Below are 16,987 nucleotides of genomic sequence, written 5' to 3' on the forward strand. Positions count from 1 at the left end.
TGGGCCATTCTAACACATAGATATGTTTTGTTTTAAAGCATTCCATTGTTGCCCTGGCTTTATGTTTAGGGTCATTGTCCTGCTGGAAGGTGAACCTCCGCCCCAGTCTCAAGTCTTTTGCAGACTCCAAGAGGTTTTCTTCCAAGATTGCCCTGTATTTGGCTCCATCCATCTTCCCATCAACTCTGACCAGCTTCCCTGTCCCTGCTGAAGAGATGCACCCCCAGAGCATGATGCTGCCACCACCATATTTGACAGTGGGGATGGTGTGTTCAGAGTGATGTGCAGTGTTAGTTTTCTGCCAAACATAGCGTTTTGCATTTTGGCCAAAAAGTTCCATTTTGGTCTCATCTGACCAGAGCACCTTCTTCCACATGGTTGCTGTGTCCCCCACATGGCTTGTGGCAAACTGCAAACAGGACTTATTATGCTTTTCTGTTAACAATGGCTTTCTTCTTGCCACTCTTCCATAAAGGCCAACTTTGTACAGTGCACGACTAATAGTTGTCCTATGGACAGATTTCCCCACCTGAGCTGTAGATCTCTGCAGCTCGTCCAGAGTCACCGTGGGCCTCTTGACTGCATTTCTGATCAGCACTCTCCTTCTTCGGCCTGTGAGTTTAGGTGGATAGCCTTGTCTTGGTAGGTTTACAGTTGTGCCATACTCCTTCCATTTCTGAATGATCGCTTGAACAGTGCTCCTTGGGATGTTCAAGGCTTTGGAAATCTTTTTGTAGCCTAAACCTGCTTTGAATTTCTCAATAACTTGATCCCTGACCTGTCTTGTGTGTTCTTTGGACTTCACGGTGTTGTTGCTCCCAATATTCTCTTAGACAACCTCTGAGGCCCTCACAGAGCAGCTGTATTTGTACTGACATTAGATTACACACAGGTGCACTCTATTTAGTCATTAGCACTCATCAGGCAATGTCTATGGGCAACTGACTGCACTCAGACCAAAGGGGGCTGAATAATTACGCACACCCCACTTTGCAGTTATTTATTTGTAAAAAATGTTTGGAATCATATATGATTTTCCTTCCACTTCTCACGTGTACACCACTTTGTATTGGTGTTTCACGTGGAATTCCAATAACATTGATGCATGTTTGTGGCAGTAATGTGACAAAATGTGGAAAACTTCAAGGGGGCCGAATACTTTTGCAACCCACTGTAAATACATGAAAACAATAATTACTTTAATGCCTGGTGGAAGGTGAGAACTGTCTATAAAAGGTCCAGGAAAACACGATACAACAGCATTGTATGTTGATGACAAATGGTGTTGAAGGCTGCCATCTCTGTTTATCTAATAAGGAAATAAAAAAGAAAGTCAAGAATCCGCAACCGGAAACAGACTTGCAGCACCAGCGCCACGCCCTGGATTTCCAGCCTTCCATTTCATTATCCCATCGGAAGGCCTAAATCCAGGCTAGAGAAACAAGTTAACATGCATTATGTTTATTTAGTTTGACAGGTCCCTAATCTAAAGGAATTTATATCTACTTTACAAAACAAAAAGCAGCCACACAGCTATTCTGATGACTTATCGGTCTGGTCACATCATCACAGCTATCCTGTTTGAAATGATGTCACCTAGTAGGAGGGACTGTGTGCGCAGCCTTTAGGCAGACCCTGCATCTGCCTCAGGATGGGAAAAGGGTGTTGTTTTCAGACCGCTGCATGCTGTCAGTCACAACTGGCAGCATGCGGACCTGAACTCTGCTCTTGAAGGGAACCAGAGAGGAAGCACCCTTATGTATTTTACCATATATATCAGTAAGAACATTAGAGAAAACACTTACCCTGCTCTCTGTTTCATCCTCACTGCTAAAAGTATCTGTTATCAGCTGTGATAAGAATTCCGGACTAAGCATTCAGTCTGGCTTTGCAGGGAATAATTATAGCTGAGTCATTATAGCAGAACCACAAGGGGGCAGGCTTGGGCTTGAAAAGACACCAGAGAAGACAGACTCCGCTATAATCTTTCCGTAGCAAAGCTAGACTGAGTGCTCAGTCGGGGATTCTTATCAGAAGTGACAGTCAGATTAAACAGAGAACAATGAAACAAAGGGCAGATTAGGTGTTTACTGTCATGTTCCCACTGATTTATAAGGTACAATACAAGAGGGTGCTTCATCTCTGGTTCTCTTTAAGCAATAGCATAATAACCTTTAACAGACATAGATCATTTATATCGCACTTTTCTCCTGGCAGACTCAGAGCACCAGAGCTGCAGCCGCTAGGGCGCGCTCTATAGCCAGTGTCAGTGTTAGGGAGTCTTGCCCAAGGTCTCCTACTGAGTATGTTGCTGGCTTACTGAACAGGAAAAGCTGAGATTCTAACCCAGGTCTCCTGTGTCAGAAGCAGAGCAACTATCCAGCCACCGCTCTTTGTTAGGGCATGTTCACACTAGGGGCATTTTCTGGCTTTTTTCAAGCGTAGGCGATTTTCAAAATTGGCTACAAAACGCTTTGTGCAATGATTCTCTCTGAGAAAGATCATATCTGCGCATTTTGTCCACTTTGCGCTCCACAAAGTGGTGCCTGTACCAATTTTGGGGCTAAGCGGTCATAAAATCGCTTTATTCGGCGCTTGCTTTTGCGGTTTTAAGAATAAATACTTGTATTTATTCTTTTCCGTGTCTGAGCACACAGAAAAGAGGCTTTAACATCCTGTGTTTACAAATTAGCTGCTCTGCAGAGGCAGCCAGCTGGCACAGCTGAGAGATCAAATTAGACTTGTGATTAGTCGCAGATGAGGGGTAATTAGACAGGATAAACTCTCTAAATAAATACAGGGACAAGACGAACATCTACATACGATAAATAGGACCCTGCAGTAAGAGGGATATGGAGGGTATGGAGTTCAGCTGATCCTCTGCTTCTACTACTGTCAGACTCAGAAGGAGTACACAGATAGGGATTCTCATTCGGATACCGCAGCGTTCATTGTTCGTGGAAATCACAGGCTGCAAAATACTGCAGACATTTTAGAATAGTCACAAGACTCAGTAAAACTCGGTAGTATCCGTCCGAGTCTTGTGTTTGGTCTAAAATTTCCGTACAATTCCGATCTCTGCATTCTTTGATTGTTCCAATACTACCGAAAATACGGATTCCACAAAACAACTTTTTTTTTTAAATTACCTAACTTTAATAACAAAAATGACAAAAACCCCAAACCATCTCCGCTGTAATTGGTATCGGAAATTTAGTTTTTCGCAGAAATCTGTGGAATTGCAGTGTTCTCCCCCCAAAATTTTGCAGACGGGTGGCATGAAAAAGTAGCCGGGTGGGGCGAGATGAGAGAATGCAGGGCCCTTGCTTCTGTGAGCAACTTTGCCTACAGCATAGGAGGAGGTGAGCCGATGACAGCCGGGTGCTCACCAAAACTAGATGGGTGGAATACCCGGCTAAAAGAGCCTGGGGAGTCCCCAGGCTCTTTTAGCCGGGTATTCCACCGTCCCCAGGCTCTTTTAGCCGGGTATTCCACCCATCTAGTTTTGGTGACCACCCGGCTGTCATCGGCTCACCTCCTCCTATGCTGTAGGCAAAGGGAGAACACTGAATTAGTCATTGGAATTTTAACAGGAATTGGCAATTGCCATTTCTGACCATGCCTACTGTATATGCAGATCGAAAGCTCTGACTACACTAGCTGCATGCTTGTTCCAGGTATGATTTAAACACTAGTCAAACCAGACAGATCAGCTGGACAGCCAGGCAACTGGCATAGTCTAATCCTTTGGCGCCACGCCTATAAGTTACCTTGTGTGAGACAACATATCGATACACAGGGCCACCCACCGCTATGTGTAGTGAGTGCTGTCATATTTACCATTATCTCGTTGTCAGTGGGCCTCCTTTTCCTCCAGGGAGCCGCACTGTATGACAACTTCCTCCAGCAGTCACATGACATGTCACATGGGATACTTTTGGTGGAGGGAGACTTGATTGCCACCTACCTGTGTTTAGGGGGGAGGGAGGTGAAAAGTTAACTAAATGTGATCTTTTGATGCGATTTGAATGATCAAAACTAATCTGAAGGCAATTATAGATTGTTCACAATTACTGAACGATTCTTGCTTCAGAATCAGATTCAATCATAAAATCCAACTTTCGGATCGATTTTATCCTATTAAGCAATCAACCAAAGGATCGTTCAGTATCGACTGCCTTCACAAACAGCGAATTTTCTATACAATTCGATCATTAAAATCGCATTGAAAGATCGCATTTGGTGAAAAAATTGTAACATTAATGAGCACCTTTACACCTGCCTTACAAGTGTGCGTTGCGTATAGCAATGCCAATGCAAGGCAATGGGGCCTAGCACACTTGTCGCGTCACATTGCACCAGAGGTGCCGGATTGGCCGCCAACCTGCGGCAAAGTCAACAGCGTGTTACCGTCGGACTTCCACAAAGACGCGGTGGTGAAAGTAATGACAGTCAAAGGGCGATGCAGAAATTTTAACTATGTTGACGGCGGTGCGGCGCGGAAAGACGTGAGTACGACGGGGAAACCCGGAAATCCCAGTGATGTACTTCCTGTCAAGCAAGGAGTACATCACTTGGCAACGGGCACCGGAGAGCGTTCTGGGGCAGCACTATGCAAATGACCTTCTGCCGCAGTGTCATTTTAATGACGTTTTCTTTTGTGTTGTGGTGCGATGGGGGCGGAGCAAACGCACAGGCCAGGTGGAGAACCGGCCTCAAAGGAAATCAGTGGAACGGCCACCACGTCCCTCTTACTACATAATTACTTTAGGTGGGGAAAGATCACATGACACAGTTATTTAGGCTGGTTTGACCGGAGTTAGTACTGTTATCAGGGCCGAGGCAGAGGCGAGAGTGGCTCTAGTCTCAGGACGCAGTGTAGGAGGGGGGCGGGGCAGAGGTGAGAGAGGCTCTAGTCTCAGGGCGCAGTGTAGGAGGGGCGCAGGGCGGGGCAGAGGAGAGAGAGTCTCCAGTCTCAGGGCGCAGTGTAGGAGGGGCACAGGGCAGGGCAGAGGAGAGAGAGGCTCCAGTCTCAGGGCGCAGTGTAGGAGGGGAGCGCAGGGCGGGGCAGAGGTGAGAGAGGCTCCAGCCTCAGGGCGCAGTGTAGGAGGGGGGCAGGGCAGGGCAGAGGTGAGAGAGGCTCCAGCCTCAGGGCGCAGTGTAGGAGGGGGCGCAGGGCAGGGCAGAGGTGAGAGAGGCTCTAGTCTCAGGGCGCAGTGTAGGAGGGGAGCAGGGCGGGGCAGAGGCTAGAGAGGCTCCAGTCTCAGGGCGCAGTGTAGGAGGGGCGCAGGGCGGGGCAGAGGAGAGAGAGGCTCCAGTCTCAGGGCGCAGTGTAGGAGGGGGCACAGGGCGGGGCAGAGGTGAGTGAGGCTCTAGTCTCAGGGCGCAGTGTAGGAGGGCCGCAGGACGGGGCAGAGGCGAGAGTGGCTCTAGTCTCAGGGCGCAGTGTTGGAGGAGACGCAGGGCCGAGGCAGAGGCGAGAGAGGTTCCGGCCTCAGGGCGTAGTGTAAGAGGGGCGCACGACTCACTCAGCTATCATTCCCCTTTTGTGTTTGAAGCAGAGAGAAATAAGAGAAGGGGATACATGGCAGTGACTGCAAGCCGGATAACTAGAGATGAAGGTGTTGGGGGCTCTGGAGAGCCACCAGTGTGTGACGGCTGGGGTGGGAGGGATGGAGGGGAGCACTTCTGTGTCTCAGTCTTGGGTGCTGGAAGACCTTGTCCCGGCTCTGACTGTTAAATTCATTTGATAGTTCTTGGTGATTATTCTTTCGCTGTGTCTGACCTGACACTCAGATCTGGTTCTCTCATGAAGCAAGGTGAAACACTTGCATCAGGTGCAGAGATTATAGGGGCAGCATGTTTGTACTGTGTTTACACTTACAGCATGCAGGCAGAGGAGGAGGAGAAGCGAGAGGAGAGTGAGGTGAAGAGGTCATCATTGGGGAAAAGCAGCTTGTTGTGCTGTGTGAGATGTCTGACAGTGAATGAGGAAGGGGGAAGGAGAGCAGCATTGGAGAAAAGCAGCTTGTTGTGCTGTGGGAGGAGTCTGAAAGTGAGTGAGGAAGGGGGAAGGAGAGCAGCATTGGGGAAAAGCAGCTTGTTGTGCTGTGTGAGGAGTCTGACAGTGAATGAGGAAGGGGGAAGCAGGAGAGCATCATTGGGGAAAAGCAGCTTGTTGTGCTGTGTGAGGAGTCTGACAGTGAGTAAGGAGGGGGGAGGCAGGAGAGCAGCATTGGGGAAAAGCAGCTTGTTGTGCTGTGTGAGGAGTCTGACAGTGAGTGAGGAGGGGAGAGGCAGGAGAGCATCACTGGGGGAAAGCAGCTTGTTGTGCTGTGTGAGGAGTCTGACAGTGAGTGAGGAGGGGGGAGGTAGGAGAGCAGCACTGCGGAAAAGCAGCTTGTTGTGCTGTGTGAGGAGTATGAAAGTGAGTGAGGAGGGGGGAGGCAGGAGAGCAGAATTGGGGAAAAGCAGCTTGTTGTGCTGTGTGAGGAGTCTGACAGTGAGTGAGGAGGGGGGAGGTAGGAGAGCAGCACTGCGGAAAAGCAGCTTGTTGTGCTGTGTGAGGAGTCTGAAAGTGAGTGATGAGGGGGGAGGCAGGAGAGCAGCATTGGGGAAAAGCAGCTTGTTGTGCTGTGTGAGGAGTCTGACAGTGAGTGAAGAGGGGGGAGGCAGGAGAGCATCATTGGGGAAAAGCAGCTTGTTGTACTGTGTGAGGAGTCTGACAGTGAGTGAGGAGGGGGGAGGCAGGAGAGCAGCAGTGTATCATGTGACTTGCACAGCAGAACGGAGGAGGTGGCACTGCTGTCCTGTCTGAGGAGGAATGGAGGGGCTGAGGGTGAGCAGTTTGTTTATTACAGACTCACAGCCAGCCAGCGTGCTATTGTGTTGAGCTGCAGCATGTCATGTGAGAACGTTAAATGAAGCAGAGTAAATTGTCGGATGCTGCGCGATCATTCCGAATCGGCAAGGGGTGGGGGTGGGGGGGGGGGGGGGGGGTGAGGGGGGCATCCTCACAAGTTTGCCTCAGGCAGCAAAAAGTCTAGAACCGGTCCTGCTGACACTCGCTCCTCTTTCATTTCAGTGGTCAGCTGTCGCTTTCTGGGCGTCTTCCACGTGGAGAAAGGCAACAGATACAATCTGACCTCGGAGGAAGCAGAGAAGACATGCGCGGAGCTGGACACCGCTATCGCTACCAAGGACCAGGTGGAAGAAGCCCGTCAAGTGGGGTTCGAGATCTGCAGGTACGGCACCACCGTGTCTCCTGGAACACCAGTCTTGTCATTGTCAATCCGGGGGTGGGTCATATTTATAATCAGATTTTGGCGGTGGACCCTCTGCATTTATGTTGAGCCCCCTCTTGGGACTGGAGGGGTTAAGGCTACCATAAGGGGAGGTGGGGAGACCAGCACATAAAGAGGGAATTGTTTTAATCTGGGGTTGCTGGTTGTTATTGGGGAATGGTTAAGACACAGGGGGGGGGAGAGTTTTTAACTTTAGGCAGACGGCTATTTTGGTTGTGGATGCAAGGATCGTCAGCACACCCGTCTGAAAAGCACATCATATTTATTGTGCCAGTTTACGCAAGATAGACCAACAATTGTTTCGGGGACCGTGCAGGGTCCGTTTTTAAACGGGCCTTAGGTCTAGTATAATAATAATAATCCAAACATTTGTATAGTGCTTTTCTTCTGTTGGACTCAAAGCACTCAAAAGCTGCAGCCGCTGGGATGCGCTTAAAGGGAACCAGAGATGGCCAGCAAGGGAAAATGAAAAAAGCTTTTATACATACCTGGGGCTTCTTCCAGCCCCATAAGCCTGGATTGCTCCCACAGTCCCACGCCACCATCCTCCGCTTCCTGTATCGGCGGTACCGGGTCCCGTCACTTCTGGCGGACGCAGCCAATTGTCCGCATGAACAGGGGCTCCCTCCATACCCTTACGCATGCGGCTGCGCAGTAGGGCGCCACACGCGTACGGGTATGGAGGGAGCCCCTGTGATGCGGACAATTGGCCGCGTGCTGCCGCCGACTGGCCAAAACTTCGGGACCCGGTACCGGCAGAAACAGGAAGCGGTGGACGGCGGCGTGGGAGCGATCTGTGCGTATGGGGCTGGAGGAAGCCCCAGGTATGTATAATACCTTTCCTTATGTCATCTCTGGTTCTCTTTAAGAGGCCACCCTGCAGTGTTAGGGAGTCGTTCCTCAAACTTCTTACTGAATAGGTACTGACCCTATCCAGGATTAAAACCCTGGTCTTAGTCTCCCATGTCAAAAGCAGTGCCCTTAACCAGTACACTACCCAGCCACTATAGGGTTGAAATTGAAATTGGGTGGAATTTTTGTCCTTGCACAACAATTCATTGCACACAATCAGACTTTTCTGACCCTGTATTATAAGGGGGAGGTGTAAGCCCCAAGGGAGGAAGATAGAGCTATGAAGATGGTGGGTAAGTGATGGGTCTTGCTTGAATGAGTTGAGGGTGAGCCTGATAGGGAGAGAGGGAGTCCCATAGAGTAGAGGCAGCTCTGGAGAAGTCCTGGAGTCTCATGAGTGAGTAAGGGATGTGAGGGGTGGACATCAGTTGAGAAGGAAAAATGTTAAGGCCACTCCCACCTTCCTGAGGACCTCCTGAAAGTTAAATAACAGCCTGGGGCTTTTCACAATTAGCTAGGTGTTCTGGTACTGCGTGCACCTCAACCCTGTACAAGCACAATGCATGCTGGGACAGAGTCCCATATTTGTATGGCAACTGGTGTTCTTTAAAGCGGATTCTCTTTTGCAGGTATGGCTGGGTAGCCAACAATATGGTGATCATTCCACGAATAAAAGAGAATCCAATCTGTGCTGCTAACTTTGTGGGAATCTACGTACTTCAATCCAATCTCACCTCCGCCTTTGATGTTTTCTGCTACAACGCATCAGGTCAGTATGACTGCTCCACCACCAAACACGTAGGCATGCGCTGGGGGGATTGTGATACAAAACATTCTGTGTCTCATGCTGTGTCGGTAGCCTGGGACAGCCAATGAGATTCTAGCTCCTTCCACTTCAGTAAGCTGAAATCTCATTGGCTGTTGCAGTTTACTGCATATTTTATCATTTGTTTGCAACGTATTATCTGGACCAGTGTAAAGTGGTTATCAAGGAACCCAAGAAGCCTATAGGCAGATAACAACAAACTCTGCTGCTATGGGAGCCCAGGCCCCCCACACATAACCATATTTTTCGAACTATAAGACGCTCCTGACCATAAGATTCACCTAGGTGTAGAGGACAAAAACCAGGGGAATAAAATATATACTAAACCTGGTGCATCCATGGTGAAGGGACATCTTGTGGATTATGCCCCCTTTGTACCTCATGCCCCCCTGTACCTCTTGTGTCCCCCTCCGTCCTCTGTCCCCCTGTGTCCTCTGCATGGGCACAGTACTGGTAGTCCTCGACATTGCGGCAGGTTGGAGGTTAGTATTGGCAGGTGTTCACCAGTCAGGAACTCCCTGCATTTGGACTATAAGGCGCAGTGACCTTTTCCCCACTTTTGGAGAAGAAAAAGTTAGTCTTATAGTCCCAAAAATACAGTACTTGAGTTTCACCATCTATATCTGGCCAATTCAATCATGATGATCAATCGTGTTGCAACATTGCAGATATCAGTGTTTTTGTATTGGTTTTAAATAGAAATTGGATTGATGGGACTTGTTTGAAAAGGCCACAAACGACAATTTCCAATAGATTTCCTGCTGAAATCTATTTTAAATTGGTGTGCAGTGTGACCAGCTTCGCTGAGAGAGGGATCTATCTAATCAAAGTCAGCTTTATTTCCTCGATTACAGCACGGATGTTACCTGGACCTTGTTTTGTCACAAACAGGTTTGGCTGTAGTACAATTCAAACATACATGTTACGTATAGTAAGGAATGCACATTAAAGAGGAACTTGAACCCAGGGTTGAACGTCATCCCAATCAGTAGCTGATACCCCCTTTCCCAGGAGAAATCTTTTCCTTTTCTCAAACGGATCATCAAGGGGGTCTGTATGGCTGATATTGTGGTGAAACCCCTCCCATAGTGTGATGTCATGACCATGGTCCTGACAGTTTGCTGTCTGTAAACCTTGTTGCATTGGGGGAATGTTTTTTTTTCCAACTGCCAAGAAAGCAGTGTCTGTGCATAGAACTCTCAGTTACAAGCACCTAAAGCTATCGCCACCAGTGAGAAATGTCAGAATGTAAATCAGGAAGAGGAAAGATTTTACAATGGGCAAACACTGACTAAATACTCTATCAATGAATATTGTAAAAGATAAGCAATATTATTCATTATGTTATTTTTCACTACAGTTACTATTTAAATTAAATTTGCCGTTTGACTGCCCCCCTGTGCCATCAGATTGTGTTATAGTTTGTCACTATCCTTTATTAGTGTTAATAATTCCCTTAATTTGTCGAAGTCTGTAAAACTGACATTACTTTCTGTTCCATCTAATACCGCATATCCTTGAATATAAGTCAACCTCGTGTAGAAGTCGACTCCAATATTTTACCCTCTTAAGCTGGAATTTATTATTGACTCAAGTATAAGTCTACCTAGCAAAGTTACTGGCTGCACTTGGGGCCAGGAGGGGCTTATAACTGCACTGCATACAGTATTGCAGCATTTAACCCCGCCTGTCCCTTAAGTGCAGCCACTACCTCCTCCAGGCCCCCAAGTGCTGCAGTTATTCCCTCCCTTTTATGCAGCCCAGTATTTCCCCCCCCCCGACCCTTTCCTTGGTAATTGTTGTGGGCAGGACTTTCACACCTGTGTTTTCTTGGCCTTTCCTTTCCTCAGAGTATCACTTACCACGGGGTAAATTGCTGCACATAGGAATGTCACTATTAGTACACACATTACTCAGTGTGCTCAGTGTTGCCTGTGACTCGTGTATAAGTCGACCCCTATACTTTTATGAAGTGAATCAGACCTAGATTTCTAGACCTTTAGTCGAGTATATACGGTCAGGGCCAGATTTAGGCCAAGGCCGCCTAGGCCATAGCCTAGGGCACCACAGGAGCAGGGGCACCAAAGCGGCAGACTAAACTGGTGCAGAATTTGCAAGCTTGCAAATGCTGCAATGCAGGGAGATCAGGCGAGCGCCTGACCGCGGTACTCTGCTGCTAGATGCCTGTGCAGCGGCCATCTTGCTATCTGTGCACATTTGCATTGTGACCGGCGGCTATGGACTTGGGTGGCATTGGAGACAGAAAGGAAGAGGAAGCTTCTGCACTGGAGTCGAGCTGAGAAATGAGTGACACAGATGGCTGCTGCAGTGTGATGGTGAGCTGGCTATCTATACTGAGGGGAGATTGGGAAAAGGAGGGATTAAGGGAGTCACTTGGCTACTTATACTGGAGGGAAAGGGGGATGGATCATCTGACTACCTATACTGAAGGAGTGGTCATCAGGTTACCTATACTAGAGGGAAGGGGGAGGGGACATCAGGCTACTTATACTGGAGGGAAGGGGGGAGGGGACATCTGGCTACCTATACTGGAGGGAAGGGGGGAGGGGTCACCTGGCTACCTATACTGGAGGGAAAGGGGGGATGGATCATCTGACTACCTATACTGGAGGAGTGGTCATCAGGGGACCTATACTAGAGCAAAGGGGGGAGGGGACATCAGGCTACTTATATTGGAGGGAAGGGGGGAGGGGACATCTGGCTACCTATACTGGAGGGAACGGGGGAGGGGTCATCTGGCTACCTATACTGGAGGGAAAGGGGGGATGGATCATCTGACTACCTATACTGGAGGAGTGGTCATCAGGTTACCTATACTAGAGGGAAGGGGGGAGGGGACATCAGGCTACCTATACTGGAGGGAAGGGGGGAGGGGTCATCTGGCTACCAATACTGGAGGGAACGGGGGAGGGGCCATCTGGCTACCTATACTGGAGGGAAGGGGGGAGGGGTCATCTGGCTACCTATACTGGACGGAAGGGGGTAGGGGTCATCTGGCTACCTATACTGGAGGGAAGGGGGGAGGGGTCATCTGGCTACCTATACTGGAGGGAAGGGGGGAGGGGTCATCTGGCTACCTATACTGAAACGGGGCGGCTGGTGACAGTGGCCTTGGGTGGTAAAGTGAAGACATGATAGATATTAGTATAAAACGTGTTGGGTTGATATTCAGAAGTCTTGGAAATAGTGTGACCCTGGAAAGTAGGTAAAAGCCAGTGGAACATGTGCATAGATCTGTTATCTCCATCCGTTGCTATTTTAATACAGAGTAATGTCACACCGCACCCTCCTTAGCCTAATACCATCCTCATGGCCATGGGTGGAGGGCGGGCATTCCCAGTTTTTTAGGGTGACATTTCGGGAGGTTACGCCCAGCACAGAAAGGTCAAACCGCGTTGTGAAAACATTTCTCCATTAGTCATGGGTCATAACCGGTGACTAAACAGGTCATTACATGACATTCCCAGATCCAATCTATGTCTATAAACGGTGACTGCCTACTGTAAATATCAGGGTATTGCTGTAGCAACCTATTAGGCCTACGCTCAGAGCTGGATCATCCACAAGGCAACTTAGGAACATACCTAAGGCCTGGAGAGAGTCTAGGGGGACCGTTTTGTGATAGCCTCCCAAAAAAATCTTACCCAAGAAAGCCAGGTGGCCATCAAGGGTGGTCCCAAAGTCATTGCTTGCCTAGGGCCCCATTTCACCTTAACCTTCCTGGCGGTAAGCCCGAGCTGAGCTCGGGCTATGCCGCGCAGGAAGATATCTCAGCCCCTGGTGGGGCGATTCACCCCATTTAAAGTGCTGTGCGCGCAGCTAGCACTTTGCTAACCGCGCGCACAGCTTGAGCGCCGCCGCTCTGCGGCGATCGTCCACACGGAGCGGTGGAAGAGGGCCCGCCACAGCCCTGCGCTGCCCGGACCAATGAGTTCCAGGCAGCGCTATGGGCTGGATCTGAGGCGTCTGACGTCAGGACGTCGGCTGACGTCCATGACGTCATTCCGATCATCGCCATGGCGACAGGAGAAGCCAAACAGGGGAACGCGTTATATACGCGTTCCCCTGTTTGCTATTGATGCCGGCGACGATTGCACTAGAGGGACACATGCGCCCTCTAGTGGTGTTTCATGTAGCTACCACTCTGGTAGCTTTACATGAAACAAAAAAACAAAAAAATAGAAAAAAAACAGTTTCTGCCCATTTGGCAGAAAAAATCAACCGCCAGTAGTGGTCCTGAACTCAGAATGTCCTCTCTGCTCTAAAAGATACACAACAGCATAAAACCTTTAAGCAAAAAACATTTCTTTATTACACCTGATACAAATCCTGCAATAATTCTGCACAGTTCCTACTTCCTGATTCATGGAAGCAGACATATTGTTTACAGCCTGTGGTTTCAAATGTGCTTATCTGCGATGGCAGTCATGTGACACAGGTGGGAGATCAAATTACAACTAGTGATTAGACACAAATGAGGGGGAATTACACAGGCTAGACTCTTTAAAAACATGGCTCCGTAGTAAACAGAGGCGCCAAAAGAATAAAAACAATATCTAAAATATAAAACATTGCTTGGGAGGTAGTGGTGGACTTACCTTCTTTAAGCAGACACTAAAGACTGTGGATTAATCAAAATAACAGTTTATTGGCATACTCCACGGTAGGTTGCAACGTGTTTCGCAGGAAAAAATCCCGCTTCCTCAGGCAATAAAAGTGGGGGAGCACACAACAGTATACGGTCCAGGTAACGCCAGGCGCCTCACTGAGGAAGCAGGTTTTTTTTCCTGCGAAACGCGTTGCAACCTACCATGGAGTATGCCAATAAACTGTTATTTTGATTAATTCACAGTCCTTAGTGTCTGCTTAAAGGAGGTAAGTCCACCACTACCTCCCAAGCAATTTTTTATATTTTAGATATTGTTTTTATTGTTTTGGCGCCTCTGTTTACCACGTAGCCTTGTATCCACCCCTGGTGGAGGGGGATCCCCCCTTTCTTTTCCGATCTACAGAGAGCAACTTCTTAATCCTGAGTGGGAACAGGACAATCTTCCCACCTGCCTGTACAGTGGTTGCCTTGGAGGTAACCCTGGTTTGTGAGTATACTTCTTTGTACTCTTCTACTAATCCCATCTTCCAGAACCAACTACACTACATTGGGCTCTCGGTGTCACCCTTTGTTTATATCTTTAATTACATACAGGGTGCATTTCAGGGTGCACCACATTAATATTTCAGATAATGAATTAGCCTTTTCTCTCATCTCTACAGACGCAAGCGAAAAGAACTGTGAAGCCTACAACTTCAAGAACGAGCTTTACGTTCCTCATGATCCCACCTTAGAAGGTATGACTGATCCAAATCAGTAAGTAAAATAATCTGGGAGGGTAGTCCTTGCCAAGGTGCAAGCTAAGCTATCTGGCCATGTTAAGGGGAAGTCACCAAATCCTGAAGAATTATTGTTGAAGACCAACATCAAGTCCAAATCATCCTTTCCTAGCCCATCCTCCATATTATCGTGGTCAGTGTATCCAAACTGCCACTTTTACCACTGTTGGCCACCCTCTGACTTCTGGGTTTGAACCAACATACTAAAGACTCTAGCGTAGAAAGACTAGACTATAAATACTGAATAAGTTTGAATTGTTTGTAGTTTGCTGTGCCTATTTTCACATGCATCTTTCTGCTTAGCTATGGAACAGCCATTTTGTATGCACTCTAAGAACCAGCTATGTTACTGAGGCAAATACAGTCCCTTATGACTTTATGCCCAGAAGTGGTATTGCTTTCAAGTTCAGAAAAAGTCTGATAAAATGTTTACCTAAGTGGTCGTTTAGCAAATAGTATAGATACGACAACTTCGCTGGTCAGACCAGCTGAGGCACAAAATGGCTGCAGTCCAGTCAACAGGTACTGAAGGAAAAGTAAACCCTACATTTCTCCGGGGAATACTTATTTCTTTGTAAGCCTTTGCTTGATCTCTTCCTGCCTGTTAGGGTCCAAAACTGATTCTGGGTCCAGTCCCGTGAGTCCAACTCACCATGAACTTGACCTAACTTTCACCAACACAGAGCAATGGACTCCCTCAGAGGATGTTACGACCGATTCTGAGATGTCTACCGAACACTCAGGAGATCACACTACACCACCTGAGGATGGAGACAATACATATCCTTACATAACTTCTGAAGATAAAGAATTAATCCTTAGCCAGACCGATGCAGATGATTTGACCTCAGTTGACCAAGCCATTGAAAGAGACGTGAACCAAGAAGAAGGCCAGGCCCCAGCAACAGACCCATCTAGTAGCTGGAGTACAGGATCTAAACATGGTAGGAGAAAGCCTTTACTTGAGAAGTAGTTTAAACATAAGTCATTTGTAGACAATGCAAAGTTTAGACACTTTGCATTATTATCGACTTTTGCATAACTTCCATCATTTATGGTCGAGTCCGTAGTTCTGTCCATAGATGTTTCTGTACTCCTGTCCGTAGATGTTTGTTATACATTATTATTATTTATGTTCTTCTTGGTGTTTCTGGGTTTCAGTCCTTGCTTTACTTGTCGTAATGTCACATTAAAAACATAACTCCAAGTCAAATGATTTCATTTTTGGCTAAAGTGAAAAGAGATTACTGCTGTCTGTGTCCCCACTAGGGGAGGATTGTCCTGACTTTTCATCCTGGGACCACCATAATTTTAATATGAACCCCTATTCCTCATTCAGACAGGAAATGAGGGTCGTAATTAGTGATAATCTGCTAATTACGATTACGTGAACTTTCATGTAAATTTTCACAATTACGGCCATACCCAATCACGATTTGGACATTTAATTGATTTTGTGTAATTTGTAATCTCGTGTAATTTTGTGCCGATTTTAGAGGTTAATATCAAAACTCCCATACATGCTATTGTCACCAAAATTGCTACGTATGTTAAGGAACATAGTGGGAATAAGGAAAAAAAGAATTTTTCAAAAACACTTTATAGTTTTTGTGAAAAATTTTCTGAATTTGCATTCTTAAAATCATATTTTTTTTACTTATTCCCATAATTTTGGTGACAATGCCAGGTATGTGGTCTTTGCTATTAACCTGAAATTACACAAACACTACGGTTCCTGATTACGTTTACAAACAAAATTAATGACAATTTTCCCAAAATTTTGCATTACAATTTCACATCGTAATTGCGAATTACGATGTGAAATTCCGATTATGCAAACTTTGCGCTCATCACTGGTAGTAATAAAAATTTGGCAAGGGCTCTGATCCTTCCCCATGCTACAAAAAGGTTTACCTGTTCCTGTAGGATAGATCTACTCACTTCTGGACAGGAAGTGGTGGAAGATCCCCTAGATGAGGATCCAGACAGCAATAACAATCCTTTATTGAGTCTAAAGGTGGCCACAAACCATACAATATTTATATTTCTTTTCAATCTGAGAATTACAATCTATTTTTTCTTATTGATTGTAACGATCTTAAAAACTGACCAATGTACTCCAATTATCAAAAATAAAAATAGTTGAAAACTCTGAAAAAGATTGCTTGGGTCTAAATATCTTTCAATTTTCATAAAAATTCTTCCAAAAATCAGCCACTTCCAATTGGCTTATATCAGAAAAAAAAAAGGGGGAAATTTGATTTTTCGCTTGATTAAATAAAAAACTATTGACTTTTGTACATCCAATTATGGTGATTTTTTTTTTTATCAAATTGGTGTAAAATCTAAATCTTTTTATTGTATGGTATGTCGCCATCTTAACCTCTTTCCACACTGTCCACAAATGGAATAATTTTTTGTTAAATTATAAAGGAAACTTTTCACAAGCCTGTAGGTCAAGAATTGAGCAAACCATAAAAGGAAAACTCTGTTTAACTTCAATAAAAAGTCTGTGTCAAAATGACCTGCACTTCTAGAGATAGAGGCTGCTGATACCAAGGGAAGGTATAACAAGATGAAATTCTGCTCTTCTTTA

General features: G+C 46.7%; 1 protein-coding gene across 3 annotated transcripts in view; it reads left to right on the forward strand.

The window, feature by feature from the left end:
• CD44 (CD44 molecule (IN blood group)) overlaps positions 1-16,987 on the forward strand; it is a 91,169-nt gene that overhangs the window by 55,294 nt on the left and 18,888 nt on the right. Inside the window, exons 2-5 of one of the 3 annotated variants that reach the window (XM_068260811.1) lie at positions 7,085-7,244; positions 8,786-8,925; positions 14,275-14,349; positions 15,000-15,335. In XM_068260811.1, the coding sequence (XP_068116912.1) occupies positions 7,085-7,244; positions 8,786-8,925; positions 14,275-14,349; positions 15,000-15,335 (711 nt within the window). The remainder of the gene's footprint in view (positions 1-7,084; positions 7,245-8,785; positions 8,926-14,274; positions 14,350-14,999; positions 15,336-16,987) is intronic. The other 2 variants (XM_068260812.1, XM_068260813.1) reach the window with 2 other exon arrangements.

Source organism: Hyperolius riggenbachi, chromosome 11 (assembly GCF_040937935.1).
Source record: "Hyperolius riggenbachi isolate aHypRig1 chromosome 11, aHypRig1.pri, whole genome shotgun sequence".
Lineage (NCBI taxonomy): Eukaryota > Metazoa > Chordata > Amphibia > Anura > Hyperoliidae > Hyperolius > Hyperolius riggenbachi.